The 26414-nt window shown below is 56.6% G+C and overlaps 1 protein-coding gene across 1 annotated transcript in view; it reads left to right on the top strand.

Annotated features, from left to right (window-relative positions):
- The window catches only part of CACNA1I (calcium voltage-gated channel subunit alpha1 I), a 105172-nt gene that overhangs the window by 1865 nt on the left and 76893 nt on the right, over nucleotides 1-26414 (top strand). Inside the window, exons 2-3 of the mRNA XM_058568321.1 lie at nucleotides 19479-19590; nucleotides 21301-21434. Coding sequence (XP_058424304.1) covers nucleotides 19479-19590; nucleotides 21301-21434 — 246 coding nt within the window. The remainder of the gene's footprint in view (nucleotides 1-19478; nucleotides 19591-21300; nucleotides 21435-26414) is intronic.

The raw sequence follows: 26414 nt of genomic DNA, 5'->3' as shown, positions 1-26414 counted from the left end.
TGAGGGGGTCTGTTCAGTGTGTCAGGTCACCCAGCACTCACTGACGTCTGCCCTGGAGTCACGGAGGACAGAGAAGCAGGGCCGGTCGGCCCTGGGGAGCCCCGGGGAGTGAGGGACGCAGGCACCACCCATGGGAGCAGATGTAGTACAAAATGCTGGGGAAACCTTAGGGGCCTTCAGTGTGTGAGTTGAGGGGTGGCCAGGCCAGAGAAGGGGGGACCACGGGAGCTTTGGGCTTCTGAGGGAGAGAAAGGCTGGCTGGGGGACCAGGGTGCCTGTGGAACCATGTCACAGGGACCTTGCCTGGGTGGACAAGGGTAGATTCTGGCTTTGCCACTTGGGTGCTGTGTGACCTTGGGAAAGTCACTTCACGTCTCTGAGCCGCACATGGTTTAGATGGTCCATACTGCTCCAGGCTGGAAGCAGAGGCCCGGCTCAGATGACCTTGGCCTGGGAGTCTGACCCAGCTCGCCTTCTGACAGGCTCTGGCGGGTCTGACCAGGCTGGAGCAGCACAAAGACGGCCCGAGTGTCATTCAGGGAGAAGCCCGTGAATGGGGCGCAGGCCTGAGTCCTGTCTGCCATAAACTAGGCGTGTGACTTAGGGCAGTCCCGTCTCTCTGATCCTCAGTGCCTCCGCCTGAAAAGGAGGAGCTGGAGGAGATGCCCCCCTCCAGCCCTGAGAGCCTGGGGTGCCAGCCACACTCGCCCGCACTCTTGACCCTCAGGCCCCCTGGGCCCTGACCACTGAGCAGCCCACAGGGGCCCTTCCACGTTGCCACATTTCTGGCCTCTTGGGTCCTCTGCCCTTTGTCCTCACCACCCCTCTGGCCTCCACCCTCAGGGCGTGTGAGAGCCTGAGGTTGGGGGCCACAGGGAGCTGGCTCAGGCGGAGAGGGACGGGGTCTGGACCCTGGGCAGAGCTGGGCTGGTCCTCGCCTGTCTCAGGAGAGCCCTTGGCCCAAGCACGTGGCAGCCGCTTGGGGGAGGGGATGGGGCTGAATCCAGCCTCCTCTTTCAGGAGGGACCCCTGAATGCTGGGAGCTGCCCAGAGCACGTCGGCCCCCCAGGCCCCAGGCAGGAGGCTGCGGTGAGGGAGGGAGGAGGTGCAGGCCTCAGCCTGAACTGGCCGCTTGACTGCTGGGCTGCCTTCTAGCCCCGAGGTCTGAGGTTCCAGCGTGGAGCAGCTTCAAAAACGTCAAGTTCTGGGACTTGCAGACTCCAAGCTTCCGTGTTCGAGTCTAAGGGTTCAAAGTTCAGACTCAAGGCTCAGAGACACTAAAACTCTCAGCTTCTGTGATTCAAAGACTGCAGTGTTCTGTGTCTCAAAGAGGGTGGAGTCCGAGATTGGTGTTGTGCTGGTGTGTGTTTGGGAGTTGGAGGACCCGTGATTCGGGGTCTCGTGAATACGATGACACAGCGCTAAGATTTCATAGCCCGAGTTGGGTCAGCGGGAGAGAGGCCATGCCAGGTTTCTGCAGACACAGGCCCAGGGGACTTTGGGGTCTCCAGGGGGCCCGTGGAACAGAGACTCGATCGTGGGGCACTCAGGCTGGGTTTAGAGGCTTGGGGGTGTGTGTGTCGGGGGGTGTCTTTGATCAGGTGTGGAGGGCTCTGCAATTCTTCCTGGCCCAAAACCTCCCTCTCTCCCATCCTGGCTGGGAGGCAGCCCAGGGAGGGGGCCGTGCTTAGCCTAGTGCTCCTCCATGGGGGCCCTGCAGGCATTATGGGGGTGACAGTGTTTCGTGGTCCCGGCTGTGGTGCACATTACAGGCGTTTGGTGTCCCTGGTCATTAAATATTAGTCATTAGTGTCCCTCAATCATTGTGACAACTGCAAGTGGCCCTTCATGTGTCCAGACTCTGCAGGATTCTGCTCCCCTTCAAGCATCCAAAGGACTGGTGGCCGTGCGGGCATCCCCCTTAGGCCAGTGGGAGCAGTCATCGTGCCCAGCGGCCCGGGAGGGGGGAGGGCAGTGTGGGAGGGTCTGGTGCTGGGGGCCCCGGCTCCGAGCCAGCTCCCCTGTGAGGCTGGCTCTCCTGACTCAGCTCCCCTTCCAGCCCAGATCTAGGCCCTGAGTCACCACCTGACTCACTGCGGGGACAGAAGGCTGCTGGGACCCTCCCTGAGCCGGCGAGCTGGGGTGGGAAAGGTCCACTCACTCAGATGTCAGTGCCACTCTGCCTGGCCTCGGCCTCGAGCATGTGCTGTCAGCCGGGGAGTCAGCCGGGAGGTCTCTGGGTCTGAAATGTCAGGGGATCCGTTGTGCTGTTTGACTCGTGTGTGTGGCACATGGAAAGTGCTGGGGACCTGAGTCAGACAGACTCAGGGGCTGGTTCTGCGTCTTATTTGCTGTGTGGCCATGGGCCAGTTTCTTAATCTCTCTGAGCCCCGTTTCTCCAGGTGTCAAATGGAGGTGGTAATTCTCCCTCCCCAGGATTGCACTGAAGACCGAAGCAGTACATATGGCACACGTGAAAATGGAGCTTTGTAGACTAGAAAAACTGCCACACACGTGGTTATCACTCTTGCTTCCTGTGCCCAAAAGGTGAACGGGGCCCTCGTGTGTGGCTAACACACTCTGTTCATGATAGATTCAATAAGAAGCTGGGCATCAAGTCTTTAGATAGAACATGATGCCTTCAGAGGACATTGGTTCCAGGGAAAATCAGATTCAATCTCTGTTATTTAGATACATTTGTGCCGGTTACGCTACTGGTAGCTGCGCCCTCGTCTGTGCAGACATTACTAATCGATCACAGCGTCCTCCAGCAGGGCACCCCTAGCAGCATGACTGATAGGTTGGAAACCTATTTTCCACCTAGATTGGACTTGGAGAGCCTCTCTTAGGAGCATAACCAGCTCTTGTGGGGGAAGAGCCAGTGGTGGGTTGTACTCAGTCTAGCTTCCCCTCCCTGAGCCTGTTTTCTCATCTCTATAATGGGACGATTAAAGATGAATAGAGATGATTCCTGTAATGCAGGCGCGCAAGGTGCTCAGGGATGATAATAACAGGAGCTGGTGCTTACCATGCTGACCGCTTTGCCTGCATTGTCACCTTTAACCCTTACAACCACCCCTGCAGGTAGGTGCTGTCATAGCCCCATTGTACACATGAGGAAGGTGAAGCTCAGAGAGGTTGAGTAACTCTTATCCAGATGCACAGCCAGGATGTGGTAAAGCTGGGATGAAAACCTCAATTTCTCTGAATCCCCAGCCTCAGCTCGTATCCAGGACACCACTGCCACCTGCAGAGCCTGGAGAAACCCCAGGTTGCCCCCCAGGTTTGCTTCCCAGTTCCGGATGGCAGGGCTAGGGTCTTGCTGGGTTCCAGCGTCTACATGTGGCAGTCATCTCGCTGTGGCCCGCCTGGGGCCATCCCCTGGAGGAGTTTGCAGCCCCTTCCCCTCCTGGCTTGCTCCTGGCTGCAGCATCCCCTGCGCCAGCCAGTGCTGAGCCTGCGCTTCTGCTGCAGCCAGAACCATGCATGGTGGGAAGCCAGTGGGCTGCGAAGGCTGCCTCTGCTGGGCAGCGGGAGGGCGCCAGCCTGGGCTGGGAGGCAGGAGACGCCAGCTGCCAGTGACCTTGGGCAAGTCACTCTCCCCTCTCGCCCTCGGTCTCCCTGTCTGCAGGATGGGGAGAGTTGGGCCGCGAGGTCAGGAGGGGGCTGCCTGGGTACTTCTTTCCCTGCCGTCCTCCCCAGGAAGCATCTCAGTGTGTCTGCAGGGATGTGCAGGCCCTGCATTCCTTGTGGGTGGGCTCACTCACTCAGTGCTTTTGCGGCTGTAGTCCTGGTTCTCACCTGCCCCTCTGCCCACTTCTGTCTGCTTCTAGTCCCCTGCCTGACTCCGGCCCTCTGCTTGCTCTCACTTTGAAGTCCACCTGGCTGAGACCCCCGCCTTGCAGACCTTCTGACATTACCCATCACTGGGCAGGAAGAGGGCAGGGCCCACGGGCTCATCATAGCCCTGTGGTGCCAGGCCTGTCTCTTCACTGTGAGGGTTCAGTGTGTTTGTTGAGGGGGTGAATGGGCTTTCGTTCACCCTCCATTCACTCACCCATTCACGAGATCATTCTTCTAGCCTTTATTGAGTGTGTGCCGTGTGCCACGCATGGGCAGAGGACAGCTGTGGCCATTTCGTGCGGGGGAAGATCGTTCTGGCTCCCTTGGAGTGACGTCAGCTGGGAGATGGTCATGAGCGGGCACCTGTTGGGTGGGGCGAGGAATGATGGTGGCCCAGGTGCTGGGGGGCCTGGAGAGGAGGGTCTGAGCGGAGGTGTGGCTGCCTTGGGGTTGGTATTGGAAGGAGAGGACTCAGAGGTGACCCCAGGGACTGTGGCTTGGTTGACGTGAATGAAGACCTGCTCTGGGCTTCTTGGCTGAGGGGCCTTTGCCTTTGCTGAGCCTCCATTTGCTCATCTGTGAATTGAGGGCCACAGCGACCCCCGCTTGGGAATGTCAGGGGGTCCGGTGAGAATTCCAGGGCAAGCATTGACTGGGCAAGCTGTTAAATGCCGAGCGCAGCTGGGTGCACACGGGGGCTGGCGGTGGAGCGGCAGGGAGCCACCCGGGGCGGCTCAGGCTGCGCTGCAGAGGGGCCCTGGCTCCCGACAAGGGTCCTGAAGGCAGGCGTGCAGCTGGGCCCCGTGTCTTTGATGATGGTCTGAGAGGCCTTCCTCAGGTGGGCCAGGCTACCAGGGAGAGAGGCTGAAGGCGGCCGGCAAGCGTGGGCACGTGCTGGCTCCTGGGGGTGGGAGGGCGTGAAGGCTGAGGGGTGAGAGGAGGAGGAGAGCGCTGAATGTGGTGGAGGAGGAACTCGCCTGCAGGAGCACCCTTCTCCCATCCCCCTGCTGCCCTGTGCCGATCATTCAGTCCACCCCCTGCCTCTGGGCAGGCTACTGTTCAGTCCTGCTGCCCCAGGCGGGGCCTTGGGCCACCAGATAAAGGCCTCTAGGACCCTTCTGAGGGCTCTTGACTCTCAGGAAGTCCTCCCTTACTCTAACCTCCATCCATCCTGTCCTGAGCTTTCCCTGTGGCTGGGCCATCGGGAACATCGGGCTTGAGTTATTCCATCTCTTCCTGTCTGAACAGGCGGTTCCTGGGACCTCACCCCTCCTGCCACACCTGAGGGCTGGCGTCGCCCTCCCTCCCGCCCCTGCACAGTGGAGAGAGCACCCGGCCAGAAGCCCACAGCTCTGGACCCCGCTGATCGCCTCTCCTCTGGACTCTCTCTCCTCCCCGCTCACCTTCGTCCTCAGGGGCTCCTGGGGCCGCCCTGCGTGGGAGCAGTTTGTCATCTGTCGTGCTGCCTGCCCAAGAGGGGCTGTGTCTCCCCTCTCCCTGCCTGCCTTCTTTCCTTTGTTTGCTTATTCTTTCCTCACTCTAAACCCTGGATGGGCTCTCCGTCACCCCCAGAATAGCCTCACTCCGCCTGGTCGGAGGCTTCTGCGACCCACCCTGGCTGTCCTCCAGCCAGCTCCTCCTCTTTTCCTTCACGCACGCTCTTCTGAAGCCCAAACAGGCTGCCGATGTTTCCTGGCGCCCCCCGCTTCCCTGCCTTTGCTTACGCTGCCCCCATGATGCCCCCTCCCCCAGGCCGTGGCTCCAGCTCCTGCCAGCCCCCCCAGGCCCCTCCTGATGGCCATGACTGGCAGGAAGTTTTCCTGGATCCCAGCTTTTTCCTCTCTGGACCCTCAGCCCTGCATCAGTCCTTCCCTAGCCTACAAGATTCCTCCTACCTCCACTCCTGGGAGTAGTTGGCTGCTGGCTCTGTCTCCTCCACCAGGCGGGAGGCCCCCAGGGCGGGGCCTGTGGCTCTCACGTCACCCTGGGTCTCCCACACCCAGCATGGGCCTGGCAGTGGTGGGCTTGTTTGTCACGTTCCAGTTCTCAGAGTACTTTCCCACCCGCCGTGACCTCGCAGAGTCTCTCAGCACCTCCCTTGAGGTGGCAGAGCCGGGAGCGTGCTAACTCCTTGTTCCACAGCTGGGGAGACCGAGGTCCAGGAGGAGAGCACGACTTGCCCAAGCTCACGTGTTGAGGAGTCGGCAGAGCCAGGGCAGACTGGAGCCCAGGACTCCCAGCTCTCAGGCCGGTGCTACACCCCCTGCCGGCTCATGGCTGGGGAAGCGTCCCCTCCTCCTTCAGCCCTGGCCTAATGGGAGTGCCCAGACGGACGGCAAGTGTTGCTGAAGAAGCAACACATGTCTGGGAAATTGTCCGTTTCCCTCCATCTGGTGTAGAGAAGGTTGTTTTTCTCAGAAGTAAAAGTCAGCATCCAGCTGGGCCCTGGGGATGCTCATAGTGGCCAGAGTGGATGCTGCACTCTCATTGGTCAGCAGGGCAGGCCAGATGGCCAGTCAGAGGAGACCAGCTGGGCCACAGAGACCCTGACCCCCAGGGCAACCTCCTGTACTGTCCCGTGGAGATGTCTATATAAAGAGAGCTGCAGGTGCAGAAGCTGCCCCTGATCCAGCCTGGGGCATTGGTGAAGCCTACGTAGAGGAGGGGGCATTTCGCCTGGGTCTTGACGCATGAGTAGGAGTTTTCAAGGAGAACAGTTGAGGGATGGTCCTCCAGGCAGAGGGAATAGTGTAGAGAACAGTGAAGAGTTTAGTGTGGCTGGGACAGTGTGAGGCAGGGGCTGGATAGCGGGGTGTGGAATGCCAGGTTAGGGCCTGCTCTTGATCTTGCAGGTGCTGGGGCATCACTGATGGGTGTCTAGCAGGGATGGGACGTGGGTAAGCTCATTTATTAGAATGCCTGCTCCTAGGGCAGAATGGAGGATGCTTGAGGGAGAGAGTGAGGCCTGGAGGCCCGGCCATGGATGTTGATTGATTGATTGATTCAATCATTCACTCATTCAACAGGTGTTTATTGAAGGCCAGCTCTATGTTGGACACTGTTCTAGACTCGAGTGGAGGTGCCCCCAGGACTATTCAGCCATGTTGGGTGGGGCCACGGTATACCAGGTCTGGACACCCAGCAGTGACCCCGAGGAGTCCCCAGTCTGATGGGGGAGGCAGATCCACACCCAAATCCTACTCCTGTGAAGCAAAATGGGGTAAAGGCTGGGCAGAGGGACCCTCAGGGGACGTGGAGGATGGAATGGTTAGCCTGTTCCGACTGGGGATGCCGCAGGAGCCGTCTGGTGAAGATGGAGGCCTTGGAGCCAGGGCAGGAGAGACTTTGATGGGGGAGGCGTAGGGGAGAGTGGTTGGCATCCCAGCTAAGGGAACAGCCTGGTCAAGTGCTGAAGTGGAGCTGGGGGTCACGGGGATGCTGATAACAGCCTGGAGTGCGGGCTGGGAGAGGAAAGGAGCCAGGGCTGAGGATGGAAAGACATTGGGGTCCAGATTCTGGAAGGCAGAGGAGAAGACTGAGATGGGCAGGGTGTTCACTAAGGACCTACTATGCGCCTGGTGAGTTTCATCTTCGCAGCAGCTGTGCTGGCTCTAGAGATTGCCCACTGGACAGAGGAGGCCCAGAGAGGTGAAGTGCCCATCCAGGCCACCCAGCCTGGCATTGGCCGAGGGGGGCTTGGGCGAGCCTGGGGCCTGTGAGCCTGTGAGCCCCTCCAGGAAGTCTCATTGTAGTTGATATAGAGGCGGAGAATTAGAAAGAGGGCTGGCTGGCTGATAAAGAGTCAGCCCCCTCCTGGGGCATTTAAAGCATGATTGGATTTTCACTCATCCACCCTGCCTGGGCTTCGACGTCTGTGTCAGAAGCCAACATTGACCTGCTGCCTCCCTCAGACCGCCTCGCCATCCTGTTGGGAGACAAACGGCCCCATTTGTTTCCTTCGGAGAGAAATCGATATGTCTTTTTAATCAGCCAGAATGTCTTCCTGCTAATCTCTCTCCAGCTCTCCTGTGGGGCTGCCTTGCACATTTCCGTCCCATCTGCCCTGTGGAGCTGTGCTCTGCTCCTCTGGTCTCCCTCTTCCCTCCCCAAGTTCGAATCCTGACACTGGTGCTCACTGCTGTGTGATACTGAGCAAACAACTTGACCTCTCTGGGTGACAGTTTCTATCTATATGAGAAAGCAGGAGAAGAAGGCTCGGCTGACTGTGAGGGCCTGGGATGCCGGGCTGGCAGGAGAGAGCCAGGGTGGAGGTGGAGAGAGCAGGTGACCAAGGGCTGCGCCTGGCTTCTCCCAGATAGTGGCGGGCGAGGCTCCCAGCCCCTCCCTCACGTCCAGCGAGGAGATGATTGTGGACTCAGTGTCCCCCAAGGTCCAGTCTGAGCTCTGCCAAGTGCAAGCTTGGTGACCTCAGGCAGGTCCCTCTTCCTCTCTGGGTCTCAGTTTCCTCATCCTAAAATTGCGGGGGAGGTTGGGCTGTGGTTTTGCCCCCAGGGGACAGTTGGCGATGTCTGGAGACAGTTTTGCTTATCACAGCTTGGGGAGGGTGTGCTACTGGTTTCTAGTGGATAGAGGCCGAATATCCCACGATGCACAGGACAGCTTCCCACAACAAAAACGCTCCAGCCCTAAGTGTCAGTAGCGCCGAGGCTGAGGAACCCTGGCCTGGTGGTCCCTGAGAGCACTGGAAGCTCTGAACGTGTGGGAACAGCATGGGGTTGAGGGCCTTGCTGGGAGGAGGGCAGAGACTGAGAGTGAGAATCTCTGAAGGAGGAGAGAGGACAGTGCTGAGTTGCAACCTGAAGCGTTTCTTCTGGTCACGTAGACTTGGGTTTGAATCCTGGAGCTGCCATTTAATAGAGTGTCACATTCCCAACCACCTTCCTATACACCCACCCATCCAGCTGTCCCGCATCCATCCATTCACCACCTGTCCATCCATCCATTTACCCATCCACTCACCCATCCATCCTTCCGCTCATCTATCCATCCATCCATCCATTTACCCATCCACCCACCCATCTACGCACCTATCCCTCCACACACCCATCCATCCATCCATTTACCCATCCATCTTTCCACTCATCCATCCACCCACCCACCCATCTATCAACCCCCCCATCCATCTATCCATCCATCCATTTATCTATCTTTCCATCTCTTCATCCATTCATCTGCCCACCCACCCATCCATCTACCTAATTCTCACATTCATGCATTCATCCACCCACCTTCCTAACCATCTACCCAATCAATGATTCATTGACCCAAAGGCTCCACCTCCACCCTCCTAATACCCATCTATCAACCCGTTCACTCATCCATCCTTTCACTTTTTTGGCAAATGCTCATTAATCACCATGCCTCCCCCCACCTCTCATCTGCCCTGCCGCCTGCTGACTGCCCAGCTGAGCCCTGTGTTGGGGCCATCACTCTCTCCGTGTACTGCTTACAAGGCCTTTTTGTGCCTGACTTATTCTCTTCACTTCTGCTGGACTGTGAGCTCCTTGAGGACAGGCTCCATGTTCCATTAATGCCTATCTTATCTTTAGGCCTTGGCCCTCAGCCCTGCACATAGTAGGTGTGCAGCAAAGCTTTCAACGAAGTGCATCCTAGCAGGGCTGGAGGTGGACGGAGATGAGGCTGACCAAGGGAACTTACGTTCATGCATTCATGAGCCCACAAAGGGCCTTGAATGCCAAGCCAAGGAATTTGGAAACTCTCTGGAAGGCAGTAAGGAGCCATGGAAGGCTTTTGGCTTCGGAGGAGCCCTCTGGCCGCCACGTGGAGGATTTATTAGAGGAGGCAAGGCTGTAGGAGGGGGCTGTTGAGAGACTCCGGAGTGAGAGGGCGGCCTGCCTGGGGCAGTGCGGGTGCAGAAGAGTAGATGGAGAGGAGAGATTTAGGTGGTAAAATGGGCAGGTCTCTGAGACGGACATGGGGACGAGGGAGAGGGAGGCTCCTGAGGGTTCTCGTCTGGACAACTTCCAGGATTGGTGGTGATTGAGGGCATCGTTCATGGGGGTGGGAAGTGCAGAGAGTTTGGTGGTCTGGGGAGAATATGACCTATCCCATTTTGGACATGATGAATTTGAGGTTCCCAGAGACATCCTGGGGCAGTGTCTGGGGGGCTGTTGCTCAGCACTGAGTGAGCCCCCCAGGGCTGGGACAGACTCAGGACCTGGTCAGCCCCTGGACTGCAGGAGTCGCGGCTGTGGGAGTGGATGTGGGGTCAAGGAGAGGAGAGAGGAGGCCAGAGGGCTGGGGAGCCTGAGAAGGCCCAGCGTTTAAGGGGCAGAGGACCTGCCCAGGGAGTGTGGTGTCCTCGGGGCCCAAGGGAGAGGGAGTTTCTAGAACAAGGGTCTTGAGGTTCGTGAACTTGGATGGGGACAAGATGCATATATGTTTTCACTGACCTCTGACTGAAATTGAGCATTTCTTCGTGTTATGAATGGAGGTAACAAACCATGGTGGGATCCTTGGCAGTTCCTGTGACCATCACTGTAGCAATCAGCGATATTTGCCTGTCGCGTGGTGGTTGTAGAGTCTCAGGACATCACCGACACTCATCACCTCTTCACAATCACACCATGTCAGACTCGCACTGCCTCTGCTCATTCATCATGTTGATAACGAAGCACTGTAGTTCTCTATCACCAATTTGTTTTTTTAAAAAATATTTTGACATCTATGTTAACATAAGTGGCTTCCTTCCTTTCTAATCCTACGCATTAAAACAATTTTTTATGCATTTAAAAACATTATTCTGAGAAGGGGCGTGTGAGCTTCCCCAGGGGGCACAGGAGAGCTTATGAACTGCTGTTGCAGAAGGAGAGGGGGTCGGCCGTGCCCGGTGCTGTTGGCCTGGTGGGCGAGGAGGAGGCTGTGCACACAGGTAGCGTGTGCAGGTGTGTGAAGGGCTCCAGGGGGATGCACATGTGAACGTGTACACTTGTGTGGTCAGGGCAGGCAGGGGAGACGTGTGTCCCCCAGGAGGCCGAGGGAGAATGTCATCGCCCTCCGTCCAGCCCTCACCCCCTCTGTCCGTATCTCCACCGAGTGTTTACTCATGGTTTCTGGAGGGCAGGGACTACATCTTCCTCATTCGGGGTTCCTGGAGCCACTGTGGGCCAGACAGAGGGAGGCCTCGGTGACGGGATGCTGAATAAATGAATAGTGATGACGGAAATTAAAAGGAGAGGAGAGGAAGTTCAAGGTGGGAAGGGAGGCTGCAAATTCCTCCAGCGCAGAAATTCCTCCTTCGCCTCCTTGATGCCTCCAAGTGATGGGGACCTCACTCCTTCCTGAGGCTGCAGTGCCACTGAGCAGCTGCTCCAGGTAAGGCTCTGGGCACAGAGAGGGATGGCTGTGCTCTGCCCTTGAAGAGCACAGCCTGGTTGGGGGTGAGAGGCTGGGACAGACCACGCTCAGTTCCATAGCTGCTATAAGGGGACATCCAAGGAGCTGGGAGGGCCCCGGGGAGGTGCCTACACCCCCTGCTTAGGACTCCAGGAGGCTTCCCTGAAGGCACACCTTCTTTGTGGGTGGGCTCCTGAGGCTGGGTCAGCCCACAGGCAGCGGGACCCTGGCCCCCCAGGGGCCTGCCTGGCCCTTTTCTTCAGCGGTGGCGAAGGCAGTGGTCTAGAGTCTCCCTGGCTGGAACCTTCTTCCCGTGGACCAGCTGCCCCAGGTTTTCTGCCAAGCCAGCAGCCCCTGTTCCCTTTCCATCGCCTCCCCCACTCCGGCTGTCTGCACTGGACACCACGGCCTGCTGGGCATCTGGGAATCAGAGACTTTGGCCAAATTCAACGAGTTCTCAAATTATCAGGACTCTAAGAAGTGGGGTTGGGGGCAGAGACAAGGAAGGAAGGGAGGGCTCACTCCCTCATCCCCTCCCCCTAAGAGATCTCAGCCCACTGAGGCTCCGTAGCTTATAAGTAGACCAATCAGCCCGGGTAGGGCTGTGTGGCATGTGGGGAGCTCCCTGTCACTGGAGGCACGTAAGTGGGGGCCTAGGACCGTCTGCCCAGCAGGTCTGTTCACTTTATGGAGCAACTTTCTGCCCCAGCTCCACTGCTGTGTCAGTTTGGGCCAGTCCTGCTGTCTCTGGACTTTCATTTTCCTGTCTGTGAAGCGGGTGTAATGATGCCTGCCGTGCCTATCTCCCAGGGCTGCCGTGGGCGGAACGAATCCTTAAACAAACAGAGGACAGGATGGTGTGAGGTTCAAATCCAAGCTCTGTCCTTCACTAACTGTGGCCTTGGGCAAGTCTGTGAAACAGGGGTGACACCCCTCCCTTGCAGGGTTGTGGTGAAGGTTCCTATGGGGGTCCGCGACAGCGGGCTCGCTAGCAGGTGCTTGTGTTTTCTTAATTGTTGCATTTTTATTTATCCTCAGAGCACTTGCTCTTCATCATTTTTTGTTAGACTTTTGGTTGAGGTTAAGCATGCATGCAATAGAGCTCACAAATTGTAGTGTCTAGCTCAAGGCGGTTTTCCATATAAACACAGTCCTGCGACCCCACTCAGGCCAAGAAGAACATCTCCAGAAGATGGAGAGACTCCCGGAAGCTCCCTTGTCCTCATCCCCCATGGATTCTCCCCCAAAGTTCCCGCTGCTCTGATCTCCCTCCCTGCAGGTTGACTGTGCTTGAATTTTCACTTCATATGATTGGATTCAGACGCTCTTTGCTCTTTGGTGTCTGGCTTCTGTTACCCAGTGTCCCGCCTGTGAGCTCCATCCCTGCTGTTGTGTGTATTGTGGTTTGTTCTTCTTCATCACTGGGCAGGATTCCATCGAATGGACGTACCACAGGGTTTCTCAGCCTTGGCAGTGTTGACATGTGGGCTGGATAATTCTTCGTGGTGGGGCTGTCCTGTGCGTTGTAGGAGGTTTAGCAGCATCCCTGGTCTCTACCCACTGATGCCAGTGCTCTGCCTCCCCAAGTGGTGACAACCAAAAATCTTTCCAGACACGGCCACTCATCCCCTGGGGTCATCCCCAGTTAAAATCTGCTGCCCAACTCATTCTTCTGTTGAGGGGCACTTGGGTTGTCCCCAGGTTGGGGCTGTTATGAATAATACGTGCCTGTGGCGGGCTTCTGTTGGCGTTTCTCTGACGTATGGACCCAGGAGCAGTGTTGCTGGGCCTATATTTTGCTTTAATAGATGCTGCCGAGCAGCTTTCCAGAGTGGTTGTTGCTCATAAGGATAAGTCGAATGAATGAATGAATGAATTAGTGAATGGATAGCCTCTTTAAAGCCCAAGGCCTGGAGCGTAGCTGACATTCAAAATGGTAGCCACTGTTACTGCAGTGCATGTGATACAGCCTCCCATCACGCCGGGGCCTGGGACAGGGATGCACTCCAGGCACCTCCAGGGCAGGAGTGAGTCTGGTTCTTCTCAGTACACTGATGCACAGGCCAGGTATACAGCAAGTGCTTCATGGATGCTTGTGGACCTAGCCTCAGAGGAGCACAGAGCTGGCCCAAGAACCCGGGTCTAGAACCTCAGGCCCCGGCCTGAGCTCCTGTCCTTGGAGCCACTGGGGACCAGTAGGGGAGGGACCCCCGAGTAGGGCCTGGCCCACCTTCCCTGCCTCCCTGATCCAGGAGGATGCAGCGCCCAGCCCCTTCCTCCACTTGGTTTATTTAGACAACTGAGGCACACCTTGGGAAATGGATCAGATTTCAAATTTGACAAAAATAAAAACAAACTTGGCTGTCCCAGCCAAACCCAGCTCTCCCACTGCCACCCACCCTCCCAGAGCCCCCCAATTATAGAAACCGTGACTGTCAGCAGGGCCTCCAGGATGGAGGGTGGTGGTTGCCATGGTAACTGTGCAGGCCTCTGGCTCCAGCTCCTGGAGAGGAGGCTGCCCCCAGGGGCCTGCTCAGGCATCAGGCACTGCCCCTCCATTTGGTCACTCTTCTCTCCGGGAAGTGGCAGGTTTGAGGGGGCCCCTGGCACGGTGGCCTCCCCGGTGACTCTGTCTCCCCAGTTCATACCCCAGCCTTCTCAAGACTCAGCAGCAAGGACGTGGGGGAAGTTATGGTTCCAATCAAGCTCGGCCTCTTACTGGAGGCCTTGAGGCCAGTACCCTCCCCTTGGTGGCTTTCCCTCCCACTGTCTCCTGAAGGTGGGTCCTTCCTTCCCAGCCACGGGCAGGGGCGGACTGTCCCCATTCCTGACCCCACTAGGCACAGCTGGTGGCTGACGGCTGGGCTCACTGCTGACCCAGGCCCAATAGGGAGGCAACATTTGGGGGAGAAGGGAAAGCAAATATTCCATTGAAGACACACTGGTCCCTCGTATTCCAGGCTCTGTGCCTGGGGCTGCAGAGCATGTGGCTGAGAATGTGGGACTTGGAGTCAGCAGATGGCGGGTTCAAATCCTGCCCCTGCCACGTACCAGCTACAGGAATCTTGGCGGCTGTGCTGGAGCCCTGGAGCCAGCTCTCTCAGTGACTCAGTTTCCTTATCTGTAAAATGAGGGTAGCAATAGTACCTGCCAGTTTTGGGGAGCTTTGCTGAAGTTCTGGGGCAACTCTCTGTGTTGTCAGGTCTGGACTGACTGATTCTGTTTGAAAGGCTGTGAGTGAAGATTCAGCATTTCTCATTTTCCACTCGTGGTCGTATTAAGTAATCAGCATAAACGCCAGCATGGCATTCTTAGTCCTCTGCTGGGGAGGTGGCTTTTTTCCCCCCAAAAGCCAAAGAACAGGAGGGCCCAAGCGGTGTTACAGGAGAGGCTGACGACGAGCGGGGCTTCTGCACTGCACACCACACGACCAGCCCTGGTGCCCGGTCCACGGCTCCACGGGCTCTGTGTTCTGGGGCCTCGGGGCTCCCTGCCTCGTGTGCCTGCTGTCAGGTTTAAATGAGATAATGCGTGTTGCTTGATTAGAAAGCCCCTTGGCAAACAGACACTCCAGAACAGTCGAGACATGTTTGCCATCATTGCCGTTATTGTTGTTAACCTGGTGCCTGGCACACAGCAGGCGCTCAATATATGCTCGTTATTTCACTGCTGGGCTCTGAGGCCCCCGTTCGGACCATGGGAGGCCTGGGTGGGGGTGGGATTAGGGCCTGGGCCCCAGGTGGGGGCTGGCTGGAGGTGGGGCTGAGACAAGGGTGGGGCTCTGCAGCCCCCAAGGACCCTTTGGTTGTTTTTCTGCCCCAAGCTGGATGGGTGTTTGGGAAGGCGTCGCCCGCCGAGGAAGCTATCGATGGGACCACCATTGACGTGTTTCCCCGTCTGTGTTCCTCAGAGGTGCTGTGGCTGCTCCTCAGGGATCTAATCATCTTCAAATGACCGCATGTGGCTGTGCCGAGCGGGTGGTACATTATGCGGAGCCTGGACCTCGGGGGAGACGTGGGGTTTTGGTGTGGGTTTGAAATTCAGCTGTGGCTCAGGGACCCCCGTGGGGGGAGAGTCTGTGGTCTGCGGTCACTTCGCTTTGGGCTCACTGTGTCCTTGGACAGCTCTCTGTGCCTCTGTTTCCCATCTGAGAAATGGGCGATGGGATCAGCTGCCCTCTGAGGACCTCGGTGGGGTTGTCTGTGATAAAGGACACCCCAAAAGGAGTAACGGTCTGGGCGATGAAGTAGGCAAGGTGGCGTGGCCTCGGATGCTGGGCAGGGGCTTTGAGCCTTGCTGTGAGAGGCTGCAGGAGCCATTGAAGATTCCCTGCCCTCGTGGAGCCAGCACTCAGGCGCCGCCTGCCATATTGCCCAGGAATCCCGTACTGCCCTCCTGGGGCCTCTGTCCTCCCTCAGATTGTCCCGGAACCCCAGAGCTTTGCCCAGCTGTGCTCTCCGAGTTCCTTGATGCTGTGACTAATGGTGCAAACATTCAGAGTTGGGCCAAGCCACGGAGCCACTCAGCCTGGAGACCTCGACTGATGGTCGCACGCCACGTGGTGTGGTTCCACTTCAAGGAGGCTGGTGCCTTTGATCCCTGAGCCGGTGGGGAGCATGTGAGGAGCTGCGGGCAGCGATGCCAGCTCTGGCCTGACTTCTGAGCCTTGTGGGCTCTTGGAAAGGGCCCAGGCTCTGCCATCTGGGATTTCCCCAAGCGCCTCCGGGCAGGGCTGAGACTGTCCATCTCTGAACGTCTGAAGCTGAGCAATCTAGAGGTGAAAGCCGCTCCATCTGCCCTCTCGAGGGACTCAGTGCAGTGGGCGAGCTGGATGAGCAACAGAGGCCGCCCCGGGCAGTGGCTCCGGGCACCACTGAGTCAGACCGTTTGGGCTGCTCACTGACCGTGTGACCTTGGGCAAGTCCCTCCACTCTCTAGGTCTGTTTCCTCATCTGCCCCCAGCAGGCTGTGATGAGAGGTAGGGCCGTGTCCCTCAGGGCCTGGCATGCAGTAGTCGTGGTTACTGCCAAGTTCATCACTGTGATGCAAGCTAGACCAGGTGGGTAGGGAACACTTCTGGAGAGGAGGCTGACTCACTACCTTGTGAGTGGGGAACGGTGCTTCAAGGGAAGCTTCAAGAAGAGGTGACAAATGAACTGGGCTGTGAAGGATGGGTAGGAGTTTGCCTGGTAGAGTCAGTCGGGGGAAGAGAAAGTGCATGCAGAGTATGCTTGGGGACAGCAAGAAGTTCAGTGCATGCCAAGGCCAGTGGGAGATAAGGCTGGAGGATGTCATTGAGGTCAGAGTCTAGGAGGCCTTGGGTGTCAGGTAAGGAGGGTAATGGGGAGCCATGGAAAGTTTTCAAACAGGGGAGAGTTTTGCTTCAGGCAGAGTAATCTGGCAGGGGCAAAATAGCTTGTGGACAAAAAAAGCAAGCTCTGGCTCTGTATCCCAGCTCTGCCTTTTTCCAGCTGGTGACCTTGGGCAAATCGTGTTCCCCTTCGTGTCTCAGTTTCCTCATTTGTAAATGGGGCTTACAACAGCCCTGTGAGGATGAAACGATAACACTTGCAAAGTGCTGGCGAGTGTTGGGCACACAGCAGGTGCCTGGTTATTGTGTGGGGCAGACTGGAGGGGCAGTGGCCAGAGCTGGAGGCTAGCGGGGAGGCTGTGCAGGGTCCAGGTGAGAGATGCCGAGGATAGACTGAGGCCTCGGGGGAGGGAGGGGGAAGTCACAGAGGAGAGCACTGGCCTTGAGTCGAGCATTCCTGGTGTGAACCTCAGCTCTGGTACTTCCCAGCTGTGTGACCCAGGAGAGGCCCCTAGTTTCTCTGAGCCTCAGTTTTCCTCATCTGTAAAATAGGCCTGCCGAACTCTGCTGCTCAGATCCCTGGTGAGGAAGAAGCGCAGGTGCCAGGCCCGTGGGAGACACGTGCTAAGTGCTCTTTGAACTTGAAACTGGCAGGAAGGGCAGAGGGAGCAGAGGAGGTGGCTGGAAGAGAAGAGAGCATGACAAGCAGGGGGGAAGACAAGGGGGATGGGGGATGTTCCCTGGTAATTAGAACGTTTGAACTTCAAAAAAGTTAATTAACGATGAAGCTGCTGCTGGAGCGATGCTCGGCTAGAAGGGGGCCCTGGCAGCAACTGAAATTAATTACAGGCTGTGGCAGGAGGACGGCAGCAGGGTGGGGGGGCAGGAAGGAGCAGGGCCGGGGCGAGGAGGGTCTGAGAGTGAGGCGGGAGGGAAGGCAGCATCCCAAGGTGAGCAAGGGCCCGGGATGGGAGGGAGGCTGTTGCCAGGGAAACCAGGGCAGTCTCCCATCAGGCAGGAGGTGCTTGCCCCTGCTGGGTGGGTCTGGCTGAGGGTCTGGCTGGTGTGGCGACATCCGAGCTTAGAGCAAGCGCTTTGAAATTGAGGGGTGAGGGTTTTCATTTGGACACACTCAAGAATCACTGGATGTTAGAGTGGGTGGGGCCCACAGAGATTTACTTACTCATTCAACAGATATTTACTGAGCTCCTACTAGATGCCTGTTACTGTTAGAGCTGTGAATGTGGAACCCCTGTCCCCTTGGAGTGAGGTTCTAGCTGTGGACAAAGACAAGGAGCTTGTCAACAAGACAGCTTCAGGGCATAAGTGCTCAGGAGACCATAAAGCTGGGAGAAGGTGGTGGTCGGGTGGGAGAGGGTGACCCCTGTGGGGGTAGGTCAGAGAGGTTGGGTCGGGACTTCTCAGAGGAGGTGACAATGAAGCTAAAGGGTCAGAAAGCAGCCCTTGATGGTCTTGGGAAGAGTCTCCCAGGTAGAGGGCACAGCAGGTGCAAAGGCCCTGAGGTGGAGTGTGCTTGATGTGTCTGAGGAGTGGCAGGAGGCCAGTGAGGCTGGAGGGGAGTGAGCCAGGCGGAGGGAAGAAGGGGATGAGGTAGTCGGGGGTGGCGGGTGGGGCCTTGCAGACCACAGTGAGGGCTTCGAAGTTTATGCTGAGAGAGACAGAGAGCGTGGCAGGGTTTTGAGCAGGGGAGGGAGGTGATCTCGCTGATGTTTTCAACAGCTCACTGCTACTGCAGGGAGGGTGGACCAGAGAGGCCAGAGCAGACCCGGTGGGGCCAGTGAGGAGGCTCCTGGTCCTCCGGTGGGGAACCTCCAGAGGTTCAGAGTCGGGAAGGAGCTTGCCTGAGACCTCAGACGCGTCAATGCTGGGCCTGGAGTTCAAACACAGTCCCCCTGGTTTATGGGGTTGTATGGGCAGTGTGTCCCTCCTCTTAGAGAAGGAGAACCTGTTTAAGTCCAGTTTACCTGGGGTCGCCCTCTTTTCAATGAGGCATGGATTTTCTGAGGCCCCTTGGAGCTCTGACCACCCTGGTTCTGACTCTAGGTGTGTTGGGAGTGGTGGGACTGGACTTCGTTGGCTGTGTTCTAAGACTTGGGAGGAGTGGGCCAGGAAGGAAGGCAGGAGGATGGTGTTGATGAGGAGAGCAGCCTGGCGGGGGGAGCGGAGGGGAGCCCACGGGTCCGGCTCCAAGCATGGGCCCCAGAGGCCCTGCCCAGGGCTGCCTTATGAGATGGTCTCTAGACCCCTTGGCTACAGGAGGCTTTCTGCCTGGTCAGGCCTGGGGAGGCTGAGCCCCACTCCACCGTGCAGGGACTGGGGAGGGCCTAGGTACAGACATTCCAGACTCTGGAGATGAGCTCTAACCTGGCCACAGGGGAGGAGAGAAGGACAGGGATGTCCAGCCCATCTCAGCCACACTGGATGGCCCTCTGCAGGCTTCAGATCCAGGCCTCGGGCGGAGATGGAGGGGGCATGGGTCAGGGGAGGGGAGAGGTGGTCAGAGAGGGGAGGCAGTGACAGGCAGAGGGAGGCAGTCAGAGGCAGTCAGGGAGAGTCCAGAGATGGCCAGCCAGCCAGGCCTCTGGGGACCTCTCCCTCCCAAGGCATGAAGGGGATGCTCAGGCTGGGGCAGGGAGGTGGGAGGGGAGGTCCTGGCAGGCGGTAGCTTGGAGTGCGGGTTCTCTGGTGGGTTTGGCACATTGCCACGTGTGGCCTCACAGTGTCTGTTGTGAGGGGGGTAGGCTGGCTGCATGGTCTTTGAAAACGTGAGCATTGACCCATTCAGGGAAGGCACCTGGAGTGGGGAGAACCAGGAATGGGTGGTATGCCTGTGTTTGTGGTGGGAGGGGGCATTACGTTCCAGGATGCGCTCTGCCCGCCATGGCCACGGTCCCCCCCACAGTTTTGTCCTTGACTCGGTGTGCACGTGGTTTGAATGTGTCAGCATGCTGGTGATCCTGCTGAACTGCGTGACACTTGGCATGTACCAGCCCTGCGACGACATGGACTGCCTGTCGGACCGCTGCAAGATCCTGCAGGTGAGGACGCCCGCCCCGCCCCGTTATGCCCCGCCCACCCAGCCCTGCCTGCCTGCCTGCCTGCCTGCCAGCCCTACAATGCCCCGCCCTCCTGCCCTGCCCACCACCGCGCCCCGCGCCTCCCGCCATGCCCCGCCCCGTCCCCGCCATGCCCCGCCCCGTCCCCGCCATGCCCCGCCCCCGCTGCCCCGCCCCGCCCCGTCAGACCCAGCCGAGCCACATCCCCTCTACTTGGCCTGCACTGCTTACCTCGCTGTCTTCTTCCTCACTCCCACTGATCTTACTCATTCTCCTTCGTGATCCTCTCTCCCCTCTATCCCCAGGCCTTTGCCCTAGTCCAGGCCCTGATCTTCTCCCACCTAGTCTCCCCAACCTTAGACTCCCGCCGCCACCCCACCGTGCCGAAAAAAGTGACAAGTGACCTTGACACTCCTCTGCTGAAAGCCTTCCCTTCGTACCCAGATGCTCTTGGAATAAAAGCCAAGCTCCGTAACTCGCTCTTGATGCCCTTAGGGAGCTGGCCTCCAGTCTCTCTCCTGTTCTCATGTCCCGAGGTCCCAGGTGGGGGCTGAACCTTTGGTACCTGCCCTGATCCCATGCTGAGCACATATGCTGGTAGTGGGGGGTGTTTGGCTTATACTCATTTTACAGACGTGGAAACACTCAATGCTGCCTCCCTGGGAAAGCCAGAGTCCTCCCAGGAGGAATTGCCCTCTGCCTCCCGTGTTTCCACAAGGCTGAGCAGTTCCCAAGCAGCCCGGGCCTCAGAATCCCCTGGGGTCTTGGTAGAGATCCAGATCCCTGGCCCATCGCAAACCTGCAGAGCCAGAGACTCTGGGGTGGGTCTGGGGTCCCGGTGGGTAACAAGCTCCTCAGCCAGCCGCAGGCCCCCCGGGGGAGTTAGAGCCGATTAGCCTCAGTGGATACTAGGCTGGCTGCCCTACTAGGTGGTGAGCTCACCAAAGACTCCGATCTGGGTCCCCGACACCCAGCCTATGTCCTGGCACATGGCGGGTGCTCAGCGCCCATTTGCTGAATTGAATTGACTGCAGCCTTCATTGATCCTGGAAAGAGCAATTCCACCCATGTCCTGCCCTCAGGAAGTAGATGCTCACCTGAGCCCATGGTTAGGGACACATTGGGGCCTCCTTTCTGAGCAGAGGAAGGCAGCACTGGGGCCTGTGCCTGGTGAGGCTGTCAGGCCAGTTTTGAGAAAGCTCCTTCCACAGGGACTTTGGAGTCAGATAGACCTGAGCGTCAGTTCTGGTTCTGCCCCTCACCTGCTGTGTGACCTCAGGCAAGTTGCTGAGCCTCTCTGAGTCTCAGTTTCCTCATCTGTAGAATGGCACTGTTCATGGGGTCATTTTGAGAATCAGAAGTGAGAATGCAGGTCAAGTGTCTAGCCCAGTGCTTGACAGTTATTAGGGAGAGCCTCTTTGCCCCACCCCCAGAGAAAACAAACAGAATGGGCTGTGTGACCTTGGGCGAGTTCATTCCCCTCTCTGGGCCTCAGTCTCCTCATCTGTGAAATGATTGCAGTGGACCAGGATCTTTCAGGTTCTCTGCCTGCCCAGGAGAAGAAGTTTCCAGGTCTTTCCCAGGCCCCTCCTGTCCCTGCCTGTGTCCCCACCTCCGACTGTGGCTCTGACCCTGGGTCCTGCTCTGAACCTCACACTGTCCCTGCTTCTTGCCTTCCTCCGGCCCCTGCAGGTCTTTGATGACTTCATCTTCGTCTTCTTTGCTATGGAGATGGTGCTCAAGATGGTGGCCCTGGGCATTTTTGGCAAGAAGTGCTACCTTGGGGACACCTGGAACCGACTGGATTTCTTCATTGTCATGGCGGGGTAAGTCTCAGCCTCTGGTGCACACCAGATGTAAGTCCCTGGGGCTTCTTGGTGATATAATGAGGCTGCATGGTGAGGTCTGGGGCCCTCCTAGTCCTCTGGGGGGGAGGACTGATGCCCCTGCACTGAATGGCCTGCACAGGCAGACATTCCTTCCTCCTCTCTCTGGTCAGTCTTGTGTCCTCCTGACCATCAGCTGATACCGGGTCTGTTTTACACTAACTAACTGTGTGACCTTGAGAAAGCCACTTAACCTGTCTAAGCTTCAATTTCCTCATCTGTAAAATGGGATAATAGTGGTAGCTGCATCAAAATGAGCAGCCAGTAAATGTTAGCTCTTGTTATTATTATTGTCCTAGATCACTCAGCGAGTCAGAGAGCGAGACAGGCTCGAGCACTGTCTGACTCCGGACTGTGGTTATTTCTACCCAGACAGAAGCTACAGTCGGAGAGAGCGAGGCCAGGTTACAGTGTCGCCCATTTGGAGACTCTGTGCCTTGTCCCTGCCTTCCTGGTCAAACCAGGCCGGTGGCCCTTTCACACATTCGTCCAACAACCGGGGTTGAATGAGCTCCTCTCAAGTGTCAGTGCGGTCCTAGAGGTGGGTCTGGAGGACAGCAAACCCACACAGAGGCCTGTCCTTCCCACCCACCGTCTGGGGAGAGGCATCCAACAGCTCTCTGGGTGAACATGTCACAGACAGAAACAAGGGCTCTGGGCACAGCGGTGTGGTTTTCTGAGAGCATCTCTGAGCCAGGCTGGGGGCTCGGGGGTTTGGGGACTTTCCTGGGGAAGTGAAGAGCTGAAGGTAGGTGTTAACCATGCCCAGTAGTGGGTCTACATGGCAGAGGTGAGGAGGGGGAGAGTAAAAGGCTGGAGGCCCATGAGTGTGTGTGTGTACATATGGGTGTGTACGTGTGTCATTGTGTGTGAGTGTGTGTATTCACATGTGTGTGTCAGCGTGTGAGTGTGATGCCATGGAGAAGGGGCAGGCAGGGTAGTCAGGCATATGGCTGAGAGGGGGAGTCAGGACCACCAAGTATGTGTGAAACTCCAGATGTGTTCTGAAGAGCAATGATGTGTCCACTAGTGTTTTAAAAAATGTTACACCTTTCTCAGCATCCTTTCTAGGAACTGTATTCAATTGCACAACCACACTGTCAGCACCTCTTCAGACCTAACTACAAGTTATGCTGAGTTCAGATGGTTTCTTGTGAATCGCGTCACCCTCTGTCAAGTTCTTCATTCTCATTCTCATTTTGTTTGGCTGGAGGATATCCTGAAGTAGTTTTTATAAAGAAAAGCTGTTTGGATAGTGTCATTTTTCAGTCTTGCCTGTCCAAACATACATTCCCTTGGTCTTCACATGTGAAGGACAGTTTTTGTCTGTGCTGTTCCAGAGTTGTCATTTTGACCCCTCGGAACCCGGCACAGGGTACCATTTAGTACAATTCAGTGAATCCAGTAGAGGTCTGATTCTTATTTCCTGGGAGATGACCTGCTTTTTCCTTGCTAAAAGCTTGTAGGGTTTTCTCCTTACTTTCAGACTTCAGACATTTCACAAGGTCTGGACTAGGTGTAGGACTGCTCCCTGTGGGGCCTTTTAGAACTCAAGACTCGTATGTTCCTTCAGGTCAGAAAAACATTCTTTTATTTTTTTCTTTGATTGTTGCCCATTCTTCTCTGCCCTCTCCTGGGATTCCCATTAAATGGACACTTTCCTCCTCTATCTGTTCTGTAGGTCTTTCCTCTTTTCCCTCACAGGCTTCATCTGTACCAGGAGGGAAGTCCGTGACTTGGTGTTCTGAGTCACTAACCATGCCCTTTCCTCTATCTGCTGCCCCTTTCGGAAGGCTTTGTCTCCTCTGCGTCTCCTTAATTCCCAAGATGGCTTCTTGCTCTTGGATTTCTCCATTTTCAGAGCAGCTTGGGCCTGCTCTTGTTTTATGGATGCAGTATCCACTCGAATCTCCTTATGGATATTAATTGGGCTCTTAAAAGTCCTTTCCTAATCCTGAAGTCAAAATATAATTTCCAAAAAGTTAAAAAAACAAATGACCCTCACACAAATCTTAGAAGGAACATGTGTCACAGATTTATTCAACTCATGAACCAGGAGCCAGCAGAATTAGGACAACAGGCACTGGAGGAAGAATGTGGGGCTAGGCTGGCATCAGAGCTGGTGAACGACCTACAGGCTCAGCAAACCACAACCTTTGAGGTTATCGTTTCCATTGGACAGAAATCACTTATAGAAATCTACAAGTTAACATGTAATTTCACAGCCGCCAGACCTTTAATTAACAGTAAATAGTGAGTCAAACAGAGGAATATTCACCTAGATAATGAAATAATCCTTAGATGGATCTGTTAAATAACGCTCCAAAATGACATGGCGAGAAATACTACCCTCCCTTTGCCTTATTTCCAAGTTTTAGGATAATTTTTCTTAACTCCTGTTTCGGGGAAGTCATTTGTTTTGCTGGCCCCACCACTGCCTCCCGTGAGCGCCCCACCTGCCCTTTTGACTTGAAGAGTCTCCTCCATTGCTTAGTGACTCCCCTCTGTCTGCTCATATTTATGGATTAAGACATTGGAGATGTAAGCTGAGCAGAGCGAGGAGCTGGTCTGTGAGGTCTCTGTTTGAAATCGTCCTTTGGTCCTCGGGGTGGGGGTGGGATGGGGTGGGGTCCACAGGCCAGCATCTTCCTGGGGGTGAGGGAGGGCTGGGCGCATGTGCAGTTGCATAGGATCCCATGCTTGGTTTAATGCTCTGCTGTTGCCATTTTAAAATCCTTAAGTGTGAACAAGGGGCCCTGCGTTTTCTTTTAGCACTGGGCCCCACAAATTACATAGGTGGTTCTGGCTGGGGGGCAGGTTCAATGGAGACTCACGTGGCCAGCTCCGTGCGGGATGCTGGGGGCTCAGGTGACCCAGACCTACCCCATCCTCAAGGTCCTCCTCGTCCTTTGTGCCTAGGGACGGCGTGGGTGCGGAGGGCAGGATGGGAAGCCACAAGCCCTGGCTCCCCAGGCCTGATCCCACTCCAGACCCATCCCCAGAGCTTCCCGGCCAGCCCCTGCGGTTCCCCCAAGCTTGGTGCTATAAATGTTCTGTTTCCCAAGTAACAGGCCTGACATCCTGAGGATGTTTCTTCCTTCCCGCTCTTCCCCTTCCCCAAATTACTGGCTCCTTCTTCAAGCTACAGAACCTCTGTGCTAGCAGGTTCCCTAGAGGTCAGAGCCTTCATCTCCATATCCAGTCAGCCCCTGCTTGCCTGCTGCCACTGCGGGGAACTCACTGTCTCACAAGGCAGCTGATCCCAATGTGCTAGAAAGTTCTTTCTTTCACTGAGCTGAAATTTGTCTTCCTGGAGCTCCCACCTGATGGGACCACTCATTCATAAATCAGCATTTATTGAGCACAAACTAGGTTCCGGGCCTTGTGCTGGGCAGTGGGGACACGAGATGAATGAGACAGATGCTGCTCTGATCTCGTGGAGCTCACAGTTTAGAAAATGGACATAAAACAGGTAAAAAAATTCTAAGTAAATTCTAAATTGGGATCAGTGCTGTCGCAAAGAAGCAGACGGACCTGACTGAGATGGGGGGCAGGGTGGGGGTCAGCATAGGGCTCCCCGAGGGAGAGAGGCCTGGGGGGTGAGCAGGTAGAGGGGACGGCACACAGAGGGCCTGAGGGGGCTGTCTGAGGAAGGGGAGGGAGAGCACAGGGGAATGTTGGAGCCCGGGGACCCCAGGGGTGGGTGGGTGCTGAGAGATGAAGCCAGAGATGGGGGCAGGGGCCTGAATGCACAGGGGGGGCCCAAGCCTGTGGGCAGGGGTGTCCCTGGCAGACTCATGACAGACTCCTTCAGAATTGGGAAGGTGGTTCTTTTCCTCCTTAAGTCTCCCCTTCTCCACATGAAATGTCCCCAGCGCCTCCCACCATTTGTCAAAGGACAGGTGAGGGGGCCTTACCTGCTGGACCCCCTTCGAGTGATCAAGGCCGTCTTGGTCCCTGGCCGGGGGCCAGGACCCCAGCCTCCCAGTGAGGACTTATGGGGTGGAGAGAATGGGTTGCCCTTGTGCCAGTGCCATGTAGGACTGTGGTGACCTGTTGAGTGGCTGTGCTCCCTGCCACCCCTAGGTGCTGTTCACCCTCCACGCCCCGTCTCTCCCACCCCAATTTTTTTTTACCTCAAATACCAGACTTTGCATTTCTTGTTGTTCATTTCATCTTAGTGATCTCCTGAAGTCCTGATTCACTCTTTACACTTACTTCCTGTGCTTGATCAGCCCAGGACTGCGAGCCCTGAGGCACTTCAGTAGACTCTCTTCCAGGGTGTGACAAAGCCCCAGGAATCATCCGGCAATAGTTGAACCCACCTCGCTGTCTTATTTAAGCCACACTTTTCTGCTTATTTAAGCCACACTTTTCTGCCCTTGTCCATTAGGAGGTCATGAAATATTCAATGACATTCTTGTTGCACTTGAGATAGTCGTTATCTATATATCTCCCTTGGTGCGTCATGCTGGTAATTCTACCTGTCCACAAAAGAAAAATGTGGAATAGCCACGCTGGCTGTGGGGAGGGGCCTGGCACCTCTGTTAAAAGCTTCCCCAAGAATTCTGATGCTGGGTCTCTAGGGCGAAGCTGGCTGGAGGGCCAGCCTGCAGGGACCTCTCCAGAATGAGGCTGAGCCAGGGCCTTACCAAGAGCGTGGCTGGCTTGGGCCCCGCCTCAGATGAGTGCAGGGAACAGGAGCCGCCTTAAAGCTGAAAGCTCTTGAAAGCTTCTGACTGTGACTGTGAGGGCGTCCCAGAGAGGGGCTGGGTATGGAAAATGGAGCAGCGGAGGCCTGAGTGTGAGCAGATTGGGAACGGGCCACCTCCCCAATCCTCAAACTTGTGCACAGCCTTGCACCCCTTCTCACTGCTCCTCAAAATCTAGGGAGTGACAGGATCACGGGGCACATGGTAA

Source organism: Diceros bicornis, chromosome 25, assembly GCF_020826845.1.
Source record: "Diceros bicornis minor isolate mBicDic1 chromosome 25, mDicBic1.mat.cur, whole genome shotgun sequence".
Lineage (NCBI taxonomy): Eukaryota > Metazoa > Chordata > Mammalia > Perissodactyla > Rhinocerotidae > Diceros > Diceros bicornis.
Note: the sequence above shows the minus strand (reverse complement) of the source record. Positions and strands in the feature narration are given on the sequence as shown.